This window comes from Rissa tridactyla, chromosome 1 (genome assembly GCF_028500815.1).
Source record: "Rissa tridactyla isolate bRisTri1 chromosome 1, bRisTri1.patW.cur.20221130, whole genome shotgun sequence".
Taxonomy (NCBI): Eukaryota; Metazoa; Chordata; class Aves; order Charadriiformes; family Laridae; genus Rissa; species Rissa tridactyla.
The window spans coordinates 143,970,978-143,990,710 of NC_071466.1; the positions used below are offsets into that span (position 1 = coordinate 143,970,978).

A 19,733-nucleotide genomic window follows, 5' to 3' on the forward strand; every position below is an offset into this window, starting at 1 on the left:
CAGGGACAGTCAGAACAAGAAACACTTGTTTCCTCCTGGCATCTTTAGTGTGGGAGCAATTGCTGGACATAGTCAGTTTTTGAGCCCGGCTCTGGGAAGAATGAAAAAAGGCTGCTCTTTGAGGATGAAGTCGCCAGGAAAGTGCACACCCAAGGCTTGTGGGGTGATAAAAGCACTTCCCAGTGACAGTGATAACAAGCAATAACTTTCCCTCCTGACACCTTTGGTGTGGGAGCGTCGGGGCGGCTAGCGGAAAAGTACAAGTATGCAAGAAACTCGAGGGCATACCAACCTTGCAGATCTGGGACAAATAACTCTGAGGAGTCAGGGAACAGCTGGCCTTGCAGGTCCGCGATAAATAACCTTGAGGAAGTAGGGAGTAAGCAACAAGTTATAACTGTAGCTTCTAGCACATAGCAAAACCGTAGCTTCTAGCATGTAGCGAAACCGCAAGTAGGAGGGATTATTGTAATGAAATATTTAGAGCTAAGCCAATCAGAAATGATAGAATTTGTGTAATTTGTGTAACTGTTAAGTAGCTGTATAAAAGGCTTTCCGACGTGTCTAATAAACTGACATCTTGCTTGCATCAAGCAGCGTCCCGTCTCTCAATCGCGGCATGGGAGCTCTTGCTGGTCATTTGATATTTTGGAGCCTGGCCCTAGGGAGGTTAAAGAAAGGTTATTTTGAGAATGAAGTCACCAGGAAATCGCATAGCTCCAAGGTTTGTGGCATGATGAAACTGCTTCCCAGAGAAAGTGAGAAGAAGCAACTGCTTTCCCTCCTGGCACCTTCAGTGTGGGAGTAATCGCCAGACATCTGACATTTTTAGGGCCTAGCCTGGGATGATTAAAAAAATGTTGTTTTGAAGATGAAGTCGCCAACCCCAAGCTTTGTGGGGTGATGAAAGGCCTTCCCAGAGACACTGAGAAGACGCAACAGCTTTCCCTCCTGGCACCATCAGTGTGGGAGTAATTGCTCGACATTTGCAATTTTTGATCCCAGCCGTGGTGAGAGCGATATATGTTAAGAGGTTTAAGTCATTAGTCATGTGCAGAACACAAAGGTTTATGTTGATATGAAAGTGCTGACAAGGGACTGTAAAGAAGAGCAACAGCTTTCCCACCCAGCATCTTTAGTAGAGGAGTAGTCAGTATACGTTTGCAATTTTTGATCGGTTGTCTGGTGAGAGCGAAAAAAATTTTGTTTTGAGGATGAAGTTGTTAGACAAACACAGAGCCCCATGGTTTGTGGTACTATGAAAGCATTGACAGGGGCAGAGGGGTGTCTGTAAATTACAGTATAGCAACTTTTGGGCTTCGTACTGGGCCATGTTGTTTAGATGTAAACTACTTCTGAGAGTGGAAAGTTCCAAGAAACATCACCTTTTTGAAGTGGTTACGCTTCTTGATGTTATCAGTATAAACAGTACAGTACTACTAAATTAAATGTGTTACTGATGTGTTTCAACTGGTTTTTAATGTAGTTACTAAACTTCATTTCCATATTGTGGGAGTAGGCATTTGGATGCTTGATTTTTCTGTTCTAGAGAAGAGAGTTTCGGTACAGATTATTTGTACTTGAAGGCAACATATTTTCATTATGCACAATATACCTGTGAGCAGTGACAAATTTTGCTCAGTGTGACCAAGTTTTCCAAAGGACATCAAGCACAATTCATACATATTCTCTGGCTCTAAGGGAACCTTTGGCACTGGGAGTGTAATGAAGACCTAGCTAGCGTGACCTGGGACTATGCCTATATTCTGTCCTTTTACAGCAGCAATATGAGGAGAAAGCAAACAACGGGAGGTTTGATAATAACTGGACAACAGCACTAATAGAATTTTATAGAACTAAAAGCTTTGAAGGTTGGGAATGACAGTAAATATTTTAGAGCTGTGAGAGAGTAGGTGGCCACTAAACCTGTCATTCCACATAACTCCATGCAGATGCAAGTGCCTCAAATCAGCCAAAGACCTAGAGAACAGACAGTTCTTGAGATCACACTGAATGGTTATCCTTCTTGTATTCATATGTCCTGGGGGGACTGTCTGGCAAGATCCAGAAGCCTGAGACTTTGTTGCGGCATATAGATAGATGTGAGTAGGAGAATGCATTTTACCAGGTTGCTTTGCCTATGCCACATCAGCTCAGAGAGTATCTCTGGCACCCAAAAACTGGGTGCCAACAAAGTATTACAGGGACAACCCATCTGTTTTAGGCCCAGCCTGAATATGCACAGAAGGGGGTATTCACTCAGGGAGGCAAGGCCTCAAGACATCTCCAGTCCAACCTCCTGCTGAAAGTGGAGTCAACACTGAACTAGAAGCAGTTCAATGCCTAAGGGCTTTGTCTGGTTTGGTCCTGAAAACCTCCAAGGAGAGACATTTCAGTTGCTCCGGGAAAACTGTTCCAATGTTTGATTCTCCTCGTCATGAAATCTTCTTTTCTTCCTATCAAATTGGAACTGTATTCTGGGTTGTTATTAAGAATAGGAGTCCTTAGGTTTTGATTTGTGAAACAGCAATACCCAGTGTCATACTCTGGTATGCTGTCAGCGAATAGCTCTGCATTTGCACCTGAATACAGGGCTTGTAATACACACAGCCCTTCTAGGGAATGCTGTGCTTACCAGACATTTGTTTCTGAGGGTACCTGTAGAGCAATTCTTCCTCCATGTATATCTTTGTGAGACGAGCTGGCATGCAAGCAATTTTTAAAAAGTTCTGTGTGCACTGGCAATAGAAATGTGTCTATTTTGGACATTCTTGGAAACCACTAGCAAGACATGACATTACTACACTGCGGCATAACTTGCAAAGCAACAGTTATGGTCCACTTTCCCACCGCTGCTGCTATTCTTTCTCCACGCATTCTCTCTTTCTGCAACCCACTCAAATTACAGATGTGCTGAAGAACAAGAGGCTGACCTCTATTCCCTGGAAACATTCATCAACTTTCAGGGCTTATTCTGATGGTTTCTGGTATTTAGACTCTAGTTTGCTTCTCCCCTGGGACTAGGCAAGGTCACCATTGGGGGAGAAGGGGACATGGAGGCTATTTCCAAAATATCTTGAAGAAACCGGCATTCTTTCTCACAAATTAAATGACAGCACAACATGGTGTGGATAATGGGACCAGGGAAGAAATCTGTCCTCCTTGGACAGTTTTTTGTCAAGATGAAAATCTGCTGGGGATTCACGACATAAGCAATGTGAGACCAGGGGAGTCAGTCTTACTTGCAGTGCTGATCTGCTACTGGGTCTGGGTAAGGACCTGCATTGCACATAACGGCTGCTCGCTGAAGCAGAGGACACTCCAGTGCCCAATCTACAGGCGCCCTTTAAGGTAAGTTAGTTTCTTTTGTTTTGTTCTGGGGTTTTTTTGGTTATTTTTACTTACTCAATGTGCAGAGCAGCCAGTGAATTACAAACACGACCTTTTCCCTGATGGTAATGGACCAGCTCATGCCTTCCTTCTGCTGTTACCTCTATTTGCTATATTAGCTTTCTCTCGCAACCTAGGGGCTGCTCTAACATTGCCTCCAGGACCTGCTTACCTCCCTCAGGTTCGTAAGTGTATGCTAAATGCTTTTCTTTGATCTTGTCTAGAACTCATCTCCTAGCAATCATCTGAGCTTGCATTCTGCAACAGGAATCTGTCTAGCGTGCACATCTACATAGTTGAATTGCAAAGTATGGCCTTAGGATAGAGGTACTGTGTGTTTCTGAACACTATCACGGGCTGATAAAGTTCACCCCCTATGGTGTTACTGGCCTGTGCTTCCCAAAGATACACTTTTGGTATCCCAGGTTGCTGCAGTGGCAGGAGCTAGCTGCCTTTGTGTGCCATTGCCTGGGGAGGCAGCAGTGCAGCTGGGGAAAGTATGGGATGATAAATAAGACTATCCTTTCCTAAGATCATGCTAGACACATCGATCTTCAGAATGACCTTGTTTTTCTGTTAATTGTTCCAATCAACTGGCAAGATTGTACCCCTCCTGCTTTTTTTTTTTTTTTTTTTAATAGTAATAAAGCTGATGTAATGGACTCTTTTTCTTTTGTGGAAATTTGGCAACTTTTTCCCTGTGAGGCCAGCAACTGTAAGCTGGGATGACAGTCTCCTGCAGTCAGATGGGATTTGGCAAGTATCTCTGGAGGGGAGTGCACTGTAGGGAGCACCTAGGACTATATGGGCAGTGTCTTCCTGAAATGTAGACTTCACTTGTAATGATTCACTTCTTGCTAGACATTCTTGACCCCAAGTGATAGTTACAGGGGGTGATTATATTTGTTGGTATGAAATAGGCAACAATTTATGCCTCTACAGGCTCAGATATTTTAAGTCTACTCCCCATGTTACTTGGCTTTATGCCTAACGATGGATTTTTGGACAGTTATTCTATACTTTGATCAGGTCCTCTACCTGTAATAGTGCCAGACTGAACAGAGTTAATCTGGAAGTAAAGAGGTTGCTGGCTGGCTGGCTGCCAGCAAATGTACACAGTAAAACGTTCATGCGTTCAGCTGCCTGTCAGGATAACTAGTGACTGGCTCCTGCTGATCAGAGTGTGTCTCAGTTGCAGTGCTGAGGGCCCAATGCAGGACAGCAGGCAGCGCGTGCTCCAGCAGAAATCACTGAACCAGCACTCAAAACTCTGCTCACTGTGTGCTTGCCTCACACAGCATGGCCAGAACTGAGGCAGTAATAGGTCTTGTCACTCTGCGTGAGTTTCACACCGACCCGTAAGAACTGGGGGTTGTTAGCTTCTATGGGAGATGGTGAATCTCTTAAGGCGCTGAAGGTGATGCAGGTTTGAGGCCAAGGGGCTGAAGCTTGATTTTCATGCAAAGCTAGCTATTTAGACAGCTAGATAACTCCATCTATGGCCCTATTTTTAACAGAAGATTAGAGCAGACAATCTCCAGAGGTCCCTTCCAACCTAGACTTTCCTGAAAGAAAATGACAGAATTATACAAATTTTGTCTAAACTGATTTTTTTTTCCATATATGGATAATATGCAGTCTTACCTGCCTATGTCAGAAGAGTAAGGGGATACGGCTTTGTGAGCCTCAGTGGTTTCTGATGAGGAGTGCTAAGATGCCATGCCCTGAAGATCCTACCATGGATCACCTTAAGCCTGCTGGTCTGAATTCTGTAGAGCCACAAAGCTGTCATTGTGCTGTTTTGCAAGGGCCACCCTTAAGGACTTTGTACCTTTAGTCCAGTGCCGGCCAGAAGGGACCTGGAGTGGCTCCTGCAGGACCTCTGCAGCATCCTGGCTAGTGTTCCAGCAAAGGGTTCATTGGCCTGGCATCTCTGCCTTTGCTGAGCTTCATGCTCCAGGTAATCTTCCTGTAACGTTAACTGTGAGGGAGAGAACTGTGACGAAGGTCTCTGCATGCAATCAAATTTAGTGCAATCTGGTTCAGGCACTCAAGGTTTTTGAAGTTGGGGTACCAGTAAGTTACACAGTTCCTGGTTATATTTCTATTATTCTGCTTCCTGTTCTGAGAGGCTGTATCATTTCAGATTTATGATCTGAACATGCTGCTTTGGAAAGCAATTTTAACCTGTCGTATTTTTGTTCTGCTGGTTTGGCACTGACTCATTTGTCCCTGGCAGTGTACTTTAATGCTAGTGAAGAGAGAGGGAAAATGGTTTTAAGTAAAACTTTTACAGAGTGCTTGCAAACTACTTGTTGAGTCCAAGAGTAGAAACGAGTCTGTTCACCAGCATAATAATGTGCTTTATCACCTGTCTTGAGGGAACACTGCTGGAACCTTTACTACATCAAACGGAGCAGGTGCTGGTCTCCTTCCGCCGGATTCTTGTCCGGGCCCCACGCTTCCACGTCGCTGCTGCCCCGGGCCCGGAGGAAGCGAGGCCAGCGTGGCGTGCCCGCCCCTCCACCTCCCCGTGCCTCAGCCCTCTCACGGCCAAACACCCTCCGCCTCACACCCTTGTCCCGCTACCCCCGGCAAGACGGTTAACGTGCCCAACGGAAAGCGCTGACGCAGCAGAGCAGCTCGTCTCCAGGGTAACGGGGAGGCGGCGGACGGGCCAGGACGCGAGCATAATCCCGCCTCGCGCCACGCCAGCAACCGCAGGCCGCGCCCTGCCGGGTTCGAGGGGGCGCGCGCTGCCTGGCCGCCTCCGGGGCGGGGCGGAACCTGCGGCAGCGGCGTGAGGCGTCCCGCTGGCGCGGGCCGGTGGTAACGGCAGCGACCGCCGTCCTTCGTAGCCCTCCCGCCTCGCTCCCACCGCCTGCCGTCCGGCACCATGTGCGAGCCCAGCAAGCAGGACATTGCCGCCATCTTCAAGCGGCTCCGTTCCGTCCCCACCAACAAGGTAAGGGTTCCGGGGCCGAGGGAGGCGACAGCGGCTGCGCTCCGCCGTTGTGACACGTCGCACTGCCGGCGGGGCGGGGGAGTACCCGCCGACCGTCACGCCCCGCCGAGCCACCGGCGCCCCGGTCCGGCTGCCCACTGCTGGGGGTCGGCGCTGTGAGAGGCGGGAAGGGCCGGGCGGGCGGGGGCGGCTTGTCCCGGTGGTGGGGGAAGCCCTTCTCGGCCTTGGCTCGGGCAGCCCGCTGGGCTGCGCTGGGCGTTCTGGGCTCAGCCCTTAATTCATAATGTCATAGAGTGGTTTAGAGTTGGAAGGGACCTTAAAGATCATCTAGTTCCAGTCACCCTGCGATGGACAGGGACACCTCCCACTAGACTAATTAGGGGGGTGCAGCTCCTTTTGGGTACCTGGTGTGTAAGAATTGCTGGAAGGAGGGTCAGCTCGGCTAAAAATAAAAATCAGGTTCCAAAACAGTGACAAACTAGAATACTGAATGTGCTTCAATGTGTTTCAGTGCCGACTTTAGTTTTTCAGTGGTGTGGAGCCCTGTTAGTTTTTTAGTATCCGTTATGTGTGAAGGTGTGCAGTGGCTAGCTGTGAACTGGGAAAGGTGCCTCAGACCACAAGGTGACACAGCAGGAGCTATGTGCTCCTGTGCTGCTTTTTAGTGCCGTCTGCTCCATTGTATTGGCTTTATGACATACACTGGGAATGTGTCTGAAAAACACTAGGAAACTTCGGATTAGCATTGTGAAGAAACGCCTTGGTTTTGTTTTATGGGAGTATGAATCTGGAGGTCTGTCTTTAGTCGAAAACTGACTTCCACACTTTGAGCGCAGATCGTTTAGATTGTACGGGTAATGGACACACATCTGGCTTCTGAAAAAGCAGAGCTCAAAGATAAGCACACACCCATTGGTTTCTAACACAAGTATTCCTAAAAACTTCCTTTGCAATGGGGTAAAAAGTTAATCAAGGAAAGATCCTGGTCCCAACAGGGAGGGTGAAGAGAGATCTTTTACAAGCTCCTAAAATTCACTGGCACTGTGTCTAAGAGATTGATTAGTTCTCTAATGCTATTGTGATGCTTTTTCCTGTACTGGGATCACAAGAGAATCAGAAAATATTGGCCACAGGTGGCAAGGGTTGAAAGCCTGAAGATGGAGTGCCTCAAACAGTTCCCCTGTACTGAACTCATCGTTACCATGTTAATAATTACCATGTTAATAAGTTGGATGTGGTACCCGCGGTTGCTCAGGCATATCTGTCTGTCCTTGCTGTCATGTCAGGTGCTACGTAGAAATTTAGTGCCAATGTTGACAAAGCAATACTGGCACAATGTGTGCTGCCATTCAGACTAGGTCAGTTTGAAAGAAATAGTTTAGGCGCAGAGATCTCATTAGCACTGCAGTGAAGCACATTCTTGTTGATCTGTAAAGACAGAGAGGGAGGAGAGCATGGAACATCAACAGCTTAGATCTCGCAATTCTCCTGTGGTCTTGTATCTGCCCAGTCTTCTTAAGTAGAAGTTGTTGCTGACATCAGTCTATCCTCTTGTGTTTGATTACATCTTGTTTTGTTTCCTTTCTCTTGTGTTCCTCTTATTCAGTCTGCCCCTTTTATTTGTAGGGCTTTCCTGCTTGGAAAGAAAGACATGTGAAAGTGCAAATATTGGAAAGGTTCTGCATTAAAAGCTTAGTAATATGCTTTAACTGTTTTGTTTAGATGCACAGTTGGGGAAGAACTGGTATCTCTTCTGTGCAGCATCTGGGATTAATGACTGCCTACTATAAGCAGGGACGTTCATTTACACTGTGCTAGGTGCTCCACAGTAGTTCTTAGTACAAATGATCTTAGGAAAATAATTCTCATTTAAGTAAATGTGTGGTGTAATTTGTGGATTATAGTGTTTAAGATGATATTTGAGTAATTGTCTTGAAATTTACATATCTGTAATTTGGTCTTAGTTTCCTTTATGAGAAATAGGTTTTTTTGCTTTCTTGGTGTGTCTTTGGGTATTTTGTAATATACAGCTGCCTGACGACATTTAACAAACATATCACAATTATTAAATAGGATGTATTTTGTACATATAAAAATGTTCATAGTCCTTAAGCTACTTGATTTTGTTAACTTGAGCATTTGTAAAGCTCACCTGTTTTGAAGACTTGCACCCTTAGGCTGTGCTATATAGTCCTTTTTTAATCTGGCATTGATCTTTTCCTCTGAACCTGTTAGTTTTTCATTCTCTTCTCTCTGGTTCTTTCTTTTCATTTGTTGATGGTAGTATTCAAGTCCCTGCTTGGACACCCAGATCAGGGATATGTGTGTTGTGGTGGTTTATCAGTTGTTCAGTGTGTGTTGTGGGTGTGGTATTTTGTCCCAGAGCAGAGTGTAGTATATCATGTCTCACCTAAATCATTTTAGGACAGTGTCAGTTCCAAAATGGGTAGTCCCGTCTTCTTCCTGTGGCAAACACTCCTGTTCCCTCCCTTACATTGGCATTTCTGGTCATGTGGCTGTGATGTGAGTTGGACCTACCTTTGCTCTGAGTCAAAGCGGTGCAGTGCTGTTTTCGAGTAGGATCAAGAAGTGTGATTATTATTACTGATGCAAGAGAAGAAGGAAAGTATATCTGGATACGGTGGCTGGGAACTAAGAGAGTAGCTGCTTGGATTTACATCAGCTTCGACCAAGTGTGAAACTGCCTCCTGAGTTTTAGCTGGTTTAGTGTTCAGGCAGCTAGCTGTATGGTAGCTTTGCATGCTAGGAATGGCAAGCACAAGGAGATGCGGAGCTACCCTGTGGCAGTACCCCCACTAGATGGGAAGTTGAAAGCATCTATGTAACTGTGACCTCAGGGATAAGCTTGCTGAACCTGCTCACCTCTTCTGAAGTGACAAAACTGTTTCTGTAGGCTGTATGTTATTACATTTCCATATCCAATAACGATATATATTATGTATGTATTTATTAGCATAGGTATCTTGTGCAAGGTGGATGTTGTATGATTTAATGACTGCTTGCTGTGGATTATAGCCAAATCTTTGTGTTTGCTCTGGTACAAACATCTCAAGTAGGGCTTTTGCTCTTTTTTTTTTTTTTTTTTTTTCAAAGTGACTGTTACTGAATCTAGGCTGTCCTGAAATGCTTTAACACAAAATAAGCAACAAGAATGCAAGTGTATTTTAAAAGCAATAGATTACTTAAACATATCCTTTAAATTTATTTTCTATAATTACTTTGATATATTAATTGTACCTAAATCAGTACAGAAAATATACTGTATCTGCTTTTAAGATAGAAGCAATTTCATAGGGTGGCTGTGAAATTGGTTTTATTTCTTTCCTAATTCTTGTTAAATTTTCTGTGGTGGGAAGCACCACAATTGAGAAAACTAAACAAAATTAGTCTAAATGTTAATGAAATATGCTTGTATTTTTGTTGTTCTTATATTACTTTCACAAGAAAATTAGATGTTCCTGCTTGCATCACAATCCTAAAAGCTATAGTTTTAAAGCATATGAGTAATTTTCACAGGTGTCTGGTAAATAGCTGATAGAGATGCCTGCATAAGTGAAGATACTGAGCTATACTGCTATGTGGCAGCTAGCTTTCTAGGTGATGTAATTGACTTTCAAGGTGTTGAAATTAAGAAGTGCTTATAATTGTATCGGTGAGGAGGATCTTTAGGGATGTTTATAACTGAAATTTTGTAAACATGGGTTTTTTTTAACCACCTGCTGATGCTCAAGATTCTTGTTTTCTGTTTTTACTCCAGGGAATTTCCACAGGACTTAACAACTGTAAGTCTGCTTCGCACTCCTTCATTAGAAGTGAGACCAGGGCTGTTCTGCTAGCTTTGGTTTCAAGCAGAATCTTCTCTTGTTTTGTTTTCCCCATCCTCCTTTTGCCTTTTTAAGAAAAAGCCTGAAAATAGACAAATTAAAATGAAGACGAGGCTCATGTTGGTTTTTAAGCAACCACTTCAAAGAATGGAGAGAATTAGAAAAAAGATAATGAGTTCTGACTTCTCAGGCTGTGTGTCTTCTTAGCATATGGCATACATGAAGAGTTACTCATTCATCTTTTTCCTCACTCCCTGTATTTTGTTCTTGCACCTGTGCTTGTTTCAGGGGCTCCCTCTAATCCTTCCTTTTGTCACTCATTCTGTGTAGCTTTTATCTTATTTCTTCTTGCTGCTATATGTCAGTATACTTCTACATACAACAGTGGGATACATAAATGACTTAGCATTAATAAATATTAAGTCTCTGTTGAGAGAAAAAGAGGCGACTTGCACATGCAGGAACTGTGACCTCCGTGCTTTCTGTTTGTGTTGCTAGTCATTAGCCTAACTTAAGCTCAGACTTAAAACATTCTTATGTTGGAAGAGCTAATGCTGGGTCTGCTGGTAAACTTTGCTTGTGCTTGGTAAATTTGGACTGTACAAATTTAAATAGACCTGCATTAAAATGAGGAGTTAGCCTCAAACTGCTCCTGGGCTTGTAATTGAAATTAATTTGATTGAATGATAGGTGAGCTGACCTGAGTGCAAACTCAGGTCTTGTTTGACTGGGTACGTACAAAAAAATAGAGACAAAAGTCTCTATTTTAGTTATGTGAATGGGGTTTCTAGCAAGGAGACTTCTTTTTATTTTTCCAGCCTGATGAGGAGGTGCTGGAAGCATTATGGCCTGCTTGTGGGGTGTACCATATGTCCCCAGCTGACTCAAAAAAACCTTTTTTTCTTTTTTTCTTTCTGCATATAGCTAGAACTTCCCTTGCTATCTGAGAATGCATTAAATTTATAGGAGGATGTTAAATGATAAAGTTGCAGATTGGAACTCTATCAATTTTTGTGTAAAACTTGTCTCTCTGTGGAGTTATTTCTTAATAGATGCTACTGACTGTACCCCTAGATGCTTTTACTGTAGAAGTACTTCTTTGCAGCCCATATAAATACCACTGAAAAAGCATCAATCAGATAATGAAGTGCTTTCATATAGGAATAGGAGCATGCACATAGCATTAACTAGGAATAGCTATTTCTCTTTAAATTGGTGTTCTTCCTTGCATTTGAAAATTGGTTTGCATCAGATAAATTTTTGTTCTTGCTTTCCTTGTCCAAAGAAGTACAAAATTCGAAATAACCAAAACAGGACTTGAAAGTTGTGATCTGCAGACCTGTAAAGTTTATGAGATGTATACACAGATACCTCTTGTAGTTTTGGCTGAATGTTAGGAGTCTAACGTGGTGGCAGAGGATAAGAAAAATTTGCATTTGTCTATGCACTAATTATGGGCTTATTTGCTTTTTAACCAGTCTATGTTATGAACATATTGCTGATGCAGCAATACATGTGTGGTACATCATACAGTCTTGTCTGCCAGAGGGTGCTTGCTTGGCTAGGCAGTACACAGCATGGACACTTTCTTCACACAGCTGGATTTCGGTGGCTTGCTCTAAGGGTCAAGGATTCTATATAGGAAACTAGGTAATGGTATCATTAGTGCTGCTGATAACTTCAGTGACATGTACATTCTCAGGAAAGAGTAGACGCAGTGGTACATCATGAAGAGAGACAGCCCTTGGGAAGATATTTCTTAAACGCTTCCATATTTCAGTAGTGCTGGAAGTACTGCGTTAAATGCGTATTTGAACTAGGCTGAGGTGGGTTATCTGACCCACGGTTTCTCAAACTGTGGCCCCTGTGTACGCTGGTTATAGTTGGAAACTGAGAAGGCACGTAGTCCTGTCTAGTTAGGGCAAAGATACACAAGTGTGGACAGACTGTGTAACTCCTCTTTATAGTTATAATACTAGGATAATATGAAGTTGTCATGTCAACAGATGCCGTAAGGATGAGTTAATTAAGTTTGATCACTGCCAGGGTGTTGGTGTGACCTATAACATGTCTATAAGACATGGTTATGCTCAAGTCCTGTTACTGATCTTTATTTTCTTTAAGATATGTTTTGACTGTGGAGCAAAGAACCCTAGCTGGGCAAGCATAACATATGGAGTTTTCCTCTGTATTGATTGTTCAGGGACCCATCGATCACTTGGTGTTCATTTGAGTTTCATTAGGTAAGTAATTTGTGTATTTTTATAGTAAAAATGGCATCTTTTAATGTTTTTGTTTGTTCAGACACCTGCTCAAAGAGGAAAATCCATTCTTCTCTCAACCACTGATTCAGATCTTTTTAATGTTTGTATTGGCTTTGATGTATCTCATAGCTGCTGGGGAGTTAGGTAAATAGGTAGAGTTCAGCAGAATTTGTACCATGCATCCATTCCCATTACCTGCTTGTTGTGTTAGTAATGCGCATTTGTTGGCAGGTCTGTTTCTACACTGAAGATGATGAAAATGAAGAATAGAGTAAACATATTGAAGTGTTTTATCATTCCTCCAAATTAAGACTGAGACAAATACTAGTTATCTTCAACATGTTGTTATTATCTTCAGCAGTGGTAACGCAGTGGTAACATATACAGTGATATAGTCAGACCCCCATCGAGCCAGTTCAGACAGCTAAATAGCATTTTGCCAGCTTTGCTCCCTGAAGTAGTTCATTATGGTATCACCTGAGTGCTAGTACTGGGGTAGTGTAAAGAGCTATCCTTTTGGCAGCTGTTTATCTCAATCAGTCAGTTGGTGCAGTAAATCTGCACCCTGAGCTTGTCACGTTTCAGGTTAGTATCCTAACCGATGGCCTGGGGGCCTTTTTGGCCAAATAATTAATTACATATTTGAAATGTAAGGTTCTGCTTGGAGTGAGTGCATTCAAAAATGAATTGCAGATAAAAATAGCTGTTTTCCATCAACTAAAATTCTTCCTCTGCTGCCTTTTCATTGTATACAAGAGTGTTAGAAGAGGCCTCTCAAGAATCCATTCCTAATGATCACAGTATTAATTTTCTTCATACTCACTGAGCCCAAAATTTTTGTGGTGATATGACATTCAAATTGTCAGTTTGTCCATGACACATATGTGATTGTCACTGCTGTTGACAGAGTTCAAATGTGATTCCTGAAAATGTATCTTATTAGTGCTTTTTAAAAGGGAGAACTTGCACTCTTTTCAAGCTTTTACAGTTTGAAAAACTGTGGCAGTTTTATGTGACTTCATTGATTTGTTTTGCACACTGTGTATTGTTGAAGATTTTTTTTCCATAGCTGCATGCTTTTCACTTTAGAAGAGGGGGGGAGAAACACTTTACAAAAAAAAAAAGGTGGAGAGATTTTAAATTGCTTTGGAGATAACATTAAAAATGTTTCCTTCTGTTTAGATCCACAGAACTGGATTCCAATTGGTCTTGGTTTCAGCTGAGATGCATGCAAGTTGGAGGAAATGCAAATGCTGTATGTACTCCTAAGAATTTGCTTTGCACATTGAAGCTTGTTAGTCTTGGAAGCTATTGTCTGTACTTATTGTCTCTTTTTCTTTTTTTTCCCCCCCTTGTTTTTAAGAATTCCTTTGAACGTTGACTTCATCCACCATACTTCTTGCAACTTTTCAATCTTGGTATAATCTGCAAATGTTTTATTTTTTCTTACAAGTCATTAATAAAAATCACTGAAAACGCCAGACTAGATTCCTTGTCAATACATGTCTAATTTAACAGGGAAACATTAACAACTGCTGAAAGTTGGCTTTCCAACAGCCCATAAACCTAGTTTATGGGCATCTTCCTGTGACATGTTTCCTTACGTTTCCTTACATTATGAAAATATCATGCTGAAAATTTATGAAGTTTTGTCTTTCTACTTGGATGTCACTGTTCTCTATCACACATTGTACCAAGAGGTGTAATATACCCGCAGCCACCCCTCAAATACCTCACATTCACAATGGCCTGTTTTGGATTGCCTAGGAAGATTATTTAAAGACCAGTTTAGTAAACTGTCCGGACCTCTTAAAAAATAAAATTAAAGTGGTTTTTTTAATGCAATTAAAAGAAAAATTCCCTTTTTGCTCCAACTAAAGGCCAAATTCTGTTTTTACTAACTACTGTTTAGAAGCACTATCAGATTAAAATTAATCATTTGTATTCTATAATTTATATTCTATTTGGAGTTTCTGTTGTTTTATTTATACATAAAGAGGTTACCAGAATGGAGTTTTCTTTTTTTATTTTGGAGATCTACATAGACTTCATAATTTAAAAAGATTAGATTTAGGTAGAGGAGCAGAGTATTTTGCTGCATTGTGATATATTTTTATGTTAAATGGGATTAGTTTTTAAACATGTTTCTCATAGCATCTCAGCCTGACAATGCTGCATCTTGGGTAACAGCAGTCCTGAGCTTCATAGCTATGTATCAGATTGCTAGAAAATCTGAAGTGTTCTTAGTTCCCTTTGTTTTCAGAATAAAAAAAATGAAAAAAGCTCTGAATGTCAGTTCATAGGTGTGTATATATTTAAATGCAAAAATGCATTTTGGCATCTGTGATGTTTATAACTGTTTCTGTCGTAATCACAGAAGTTGACTGTCATTATCTCTCTCCTGCATGGCTGTTGCCTAATCTTTATATGCAGTCTGGTACTTGTATACTAGATTTATGCTTTGCAATTGCAGCATATGAGGTCATAACCTTAGCTTATCTAGACTTACTGATCCTATCAGAAACTTGTTTCTTATGTTTTACTGTAATAGTCTGACATGTTCTTCTGTGCAAGAATGTATGGTATGATTTGCTAGTGAATTCTAGATACTGCAAAATTTTTTTTTTGATCTTTCAAATAACTTGTGGAACTCTGATACAAATGTATTGATTTGCTTTTGTTTCAAGATCCTAAATCGGAATAAAATTTTTTGTTTATATGAATACACAAGCATACAAATATATATGACTACATATGTATGTGCATACACACACTTTTCTTTTGAAGGAAGACCATTTTTATAAAGTCATTTTAATGCTATTGAATGTACGTTGTTCTCTCTAGCATGCTAGAGATGAAGCCAAGCAATGCCTTTTAGAATATCAGGAATGTCCTTTGAAGCACAGGTATTAGCAATCAATTTTACCTCTTCCTTTCTACAGTTAATTTCAGAACTAGGATTCTTTGTATATGATTGCAGGTTTGCATTTGTATATGCCTTTAAAACATCCCACTAATGTATTTGGGTTTTCTATTGTTTTATTTATACATAAAGAGGTTGCCAGAACAGAGTTTTCTTTTTATTTTGGAGATCTACATAGACGTCATAATTTAAAAGATTAGATTTAGGTAGAGAAGCAGGGTATTTTTCTGCATTGTGATATATTTTATGTTAAATGGGATTAGTTCTTAAACCTGTTTCTCATAGCATTTTCTGTCTTCTTCATAGTCTGCTTTTTTCCATCAACATGGATGCACAACAAATGATACTAATGCAAAGTATAACAGTCGTGGTGCTCAGCTTTACAAGGAGAAGATTAAATCTCTTGCAACACAGGCAACAAGAAAGCATGGTACTGATGTGAGTAGTGTGTGTCCTGTGTCATTAAGATTTCTGAAAAACTTTATCTTCTTTCCCCCTAGAGTAATTTTAAGTTTCTAATTAGTAATGCAGAAGATTATCTGTCTTCGAAAGGTACTGATACACATTGCAGTGAAAAGGCAAGCTGGGGAGTAGGCTATTTGTAACTTACCTTTTTTGTTGGGAAAAATAATATTGAGAGAGCTCAACTGGATACTTCAGGATCATTTCTGGGTTATTCAAAACATTAATTTTAACATTTGCAGTAACTTGTAGGAGTTGTAGGCAGAAACTTAAGGTATTCTTCAAAATGGAAACTTCTTTGTTTGCGGGTATGCTGCAAAATTATACTTGTGGTATTGCGTAACAAAAATGTCAGCACTCCTCCACGAACTATATAGTGTTTTTATTTTTGCTTATCTGGAACAGAATTATTATTAAGAAGTATAGCATGTAAAAATGTAAACGTGCTATAAAGAATTAGCTACAAAATATTTGTGATTTAAGTGGGATTTGTTTTGAACAGGTAAACGTGTGTTTTTGCTTCTTTCCCTACAAAAATAATATTTGAAAAATTAGCAAGTTATGTATGTCATGAATTTTCTGTTCACCATTAAAAATGCTGAAATGGTTCATGCATGCTGTCAAAACATTGTTAGATTGTTGACAAGAAGACGTTATTAGCAAAGTATGCAGAATTACTTTGCTGAGGTATTAAATAAGTTTGACAACAGTTCTTTTCCGCGAACACAGAAAGCATGTTTTGATTGTTTAATTCAGCTTGTTAAAGTCTGTGACTGACTCATTTGAAGTTGATCAGATGCTTAAAAGAAAAGCGAGAAAGCTTTGGGGTTTTTTCTAATCTATGCATCAAAGCATGAAATTAAATGGATTATAATAATTCTATATTATAAATGTTACAGACAATATAGTTCACATCCCTAACTTCAGAGAATCATAGAATTTCCTAGGTTGGAAGGGACCTTTCAGATCATCTAGTCCAACCATCAACCTAAATCTGCCAAAACCCATCACTAAACTATATCTCTAACCACTATATCTACCTGTCTTTTAAATACCTACAGGGATGGTGCCTCAACCACTTCCCTTGGCAGCCTGTTCCAATGCTTAATAACCCTTTCAGTGTAAAAATTTTTCCTAATATCCAGTCTAAACCTCCCCTTGCACAGCTTGAGGCTGTTTCCTCTTGTCCTATCACCTGTTACTTGGGAGAAGAGACCGACCTCACCTCTCTACAACTTCCTTTCAGGTAGTTGTAAAGACTGATAAGGTCTCCCCTCAGTCTCCTTTTCTCTAGGCTAAACAACCCCATCTCCCTCAGCCACTCCTCATACAACTTGTGTATTTCTGGAATATTTGTTTTGACTTACTAAACAGCTTTAGATATAAAATGTGTTCAAGTAAATATACTATACCATGTGCATTTAAGTTGACACTTTGAAGAACTGTAATTATTTTGCTCCAATTACAGATTCCATCCAATTGAATTGTTTGATATTAATTATTTTAAAATTTTAGTAAATATATTTTTTAATGATGTACTGCAAGCTTAAGTGATTATGTGCTGTATAAATTGAAGTAAATTACTCAGATAATTAGATTTAGTACTAACCATCCCCCCCTCTGTCACATTTTAAAAAATTTCTTCTCCGTCTTACTGATAGTGTCAACTGTTAAATGATGAGGTAAGCTTGTTGCACATTCAGTAATCTTTTTGACAGAGGTCATTATTTTTGGTCATGTATCTTTTGCACATAGTAGAAAGAACCATGAGAAATTATTTGCCTGTGAGTAACCTTGGAGTACAGATCACAGGTTACAGTCCTGTCCTGCACAATGCTAAGAATAACCTGTGGCACTGTGGGCCCTCCAGCCCACCCTGAGATCAGGCATTGCTCAAACCTGTTAGCATCTTGCAAAACTCTGCTTTAACTGTAGCAGAGGTTTTGGGACTCTGCAACTAGATGTGAAAATTGATCTGAGTACCAAACCACACTGATGCAATTCTGAAAACTGTTTCCAATGACTATTAGTGTTATGTTTCAATTTTTTTTGCTTTGGGCAAAATAAGAATATTAGAGAGAAAATACCTCATATGAGAATATGAAAAAACCTAATTATAAAGCTCTAGTGATACTAAATATTGACAGTATTGCTGCAGCAGAGTTTATACGGAGCATTTTGTTAGGAAGGAAATGGTTAATCTGAAGGAACACATCAAAGATGTATGAAATAAGAAAACAAACAAACAAAACAGGAGTGGCATATATTGAAGCTCGAATAAATTCATAAGGAAAAATCATGTACCATGAAAAAAAAATCAATAAATTTTTAACCTGAAAAAAAGAGCGTAGTTTTAAGATTAGTGCATTTGAAAAAAATATATTTATGCAATTGTCCTGTAAAATTCTCTCTCTCTCTTAATTCTAGCTGTGGACAGATGGATGTGGAATGCCACCTGTGTCACCTCAAAACAAAGAGGAAGACTTTTTTGCATCCCATGTTTCTCCCAAGGTATAGATTACATGTATTTACTTCTTGTTAGCTTTCTAAACGCTTAGGTTAACTGTGATCTATGTTGAAGATTAAACCGTGAAAGAAAACGTTATTGAGAAAGGGTAGGTCAGTGAGTTAACATTTATCTGCTTTCCTTTCTGTGGGTCTCAAAATTCTTCCTGGATGTGAACCATTTTCTAAGGTGATAATTTAGAACGACCCAAATAATAGCTAAATGTGGAATGAAAATATATTTTTTTGTAGGCTTACAATTTCCCTTGGGCTCCTGATTCCTTGCTTGGGAGTGCTCTGATTTAAATATACTATGGGATAACTTTGGTTTTTTTATCAGTAAAGCTTAACAGATCTTAAAACTCTTGTTAAGCAGAAGCTTTTTTTTCTTCCTCCAAAACACTTACAGCCTCTTTGAAAATGTTAAAGGCACTTTCATAGAATCACAGAATGTGTTGGGTTGGAAGGGACCTTTAAAGGTCATCTAGTCCAACCCCCCTGCAGTAAGCAGGGACATCTTTAACTAGATCAGGTTGCTCAGAGCCTCATCAAGCCTGGCCTTGAATGTCTCCAGGGATGGGGCCTCCACCACCTCTCTGGGCAGCCTGTGCCAGTGTCTTACCACCCTCATTGTAAAGAACTTCACCCTAATGTCTAATCTAAACCTACCCTGCTCTAGTTTAAAACCATTACCCCTTGTCCTATCGCTACCTGCCCTTGCAAACAGCCCCTCCCCAGCTTTCCTGTGGGCCCCATTCAGGTACTGGAAGGCCACTATAAGGTCTCCCCAGAGCCTTCTCTTCTCCAGGCTGAACAACCCCAACTCTCTCAGCCTGTCTTCATAGCAGAGGTGCTCCAGCCCTCGGACCATCTTCATGGCCCTCTGCTGGACCTGCTCCAACAGGTCCATGTTGTTCTTGTGCTGAGGGTTCCAGAGCTGGACACGGTACTCCAGGTGGGGTCTGACGAGAGCAGAGTAGAGGGGGAGAATCACCTCTCTTGATCTGTTGGCCACGCTTCTTTTGATGCAGCCCAGGATGCGATTGGCCTTCTGGGCTGCAAGCGCACATTGTTGGCTCTTGTCCAGCTTTTCATCCACCAGTACCCCCAGGTCCTTTTCTGCAGGGCTGCTCTCTATCGCGTCATCCCCCAGCCTGTATTGATAACGAGGATTGTCCCAACCCAAGTGCAGGACCTTGCACTTGGCCTTGTTGAACTTCATAAGGTTTGCTCGGGCCCACCTCTCTAGCTCGTCCAGGTCCCTCTGAATGACATCCCGTCCCTCCGGTCTATCAACCGCTATTGCTAATGCTGGTTTTCTTTTATTTGTTCCTACCTCCTTAAGGTGATAGATGGTGTGTTTATTGCCCAGATTAATA

General features: G+C 41.1%; 1 protein-coding gene across 2 annotated transcripts in view; it reads left to right on the forward strand.

Moving 5' to 3' along the window:
- The first annotated feature begins 6,127 nt into the window (after positions 1–6,127).
- Positions 6,128–19,733, forward strand: part of ARFGAP3 (ADP ribosylation factor GTPase activating protein 3) — a 36,221-nt gene continuing 22,615 nt past the window's right edge. Inside the window, exons 1-6 of one of the 2 annotated variants that reach the window (XM_054221475.1) lie at positions 6,138–6,355; positions 10,134–10,158; positions 12,325–12,443; positions 13,647–13,719; positions 15,694–15,825; positions 18,277–18,360. In XM_054221475.1, the coding sequence (XP_054077450.1) occupies positions 13,693–13,719; positions 15,694–15,825; positions 18,277–18,360 (243 nt within the window). In that variant the 5' untranslated portion in view covers positions 6,138–6,355; positions 10,134–10,158; positions 12,325–12,443; positions 13,647–13,692. Of the gene's footprint in view, positions 6,356–10,133; positions 10,159–12,324; positions 12,444–13,646; positions 13,720–15,693; positions 15,826–18,276; positions 18,361–19,733 lie in introns of both variants that reach the window. The other variant, XM_054221465.1, reaches the window with a different exon arrangement.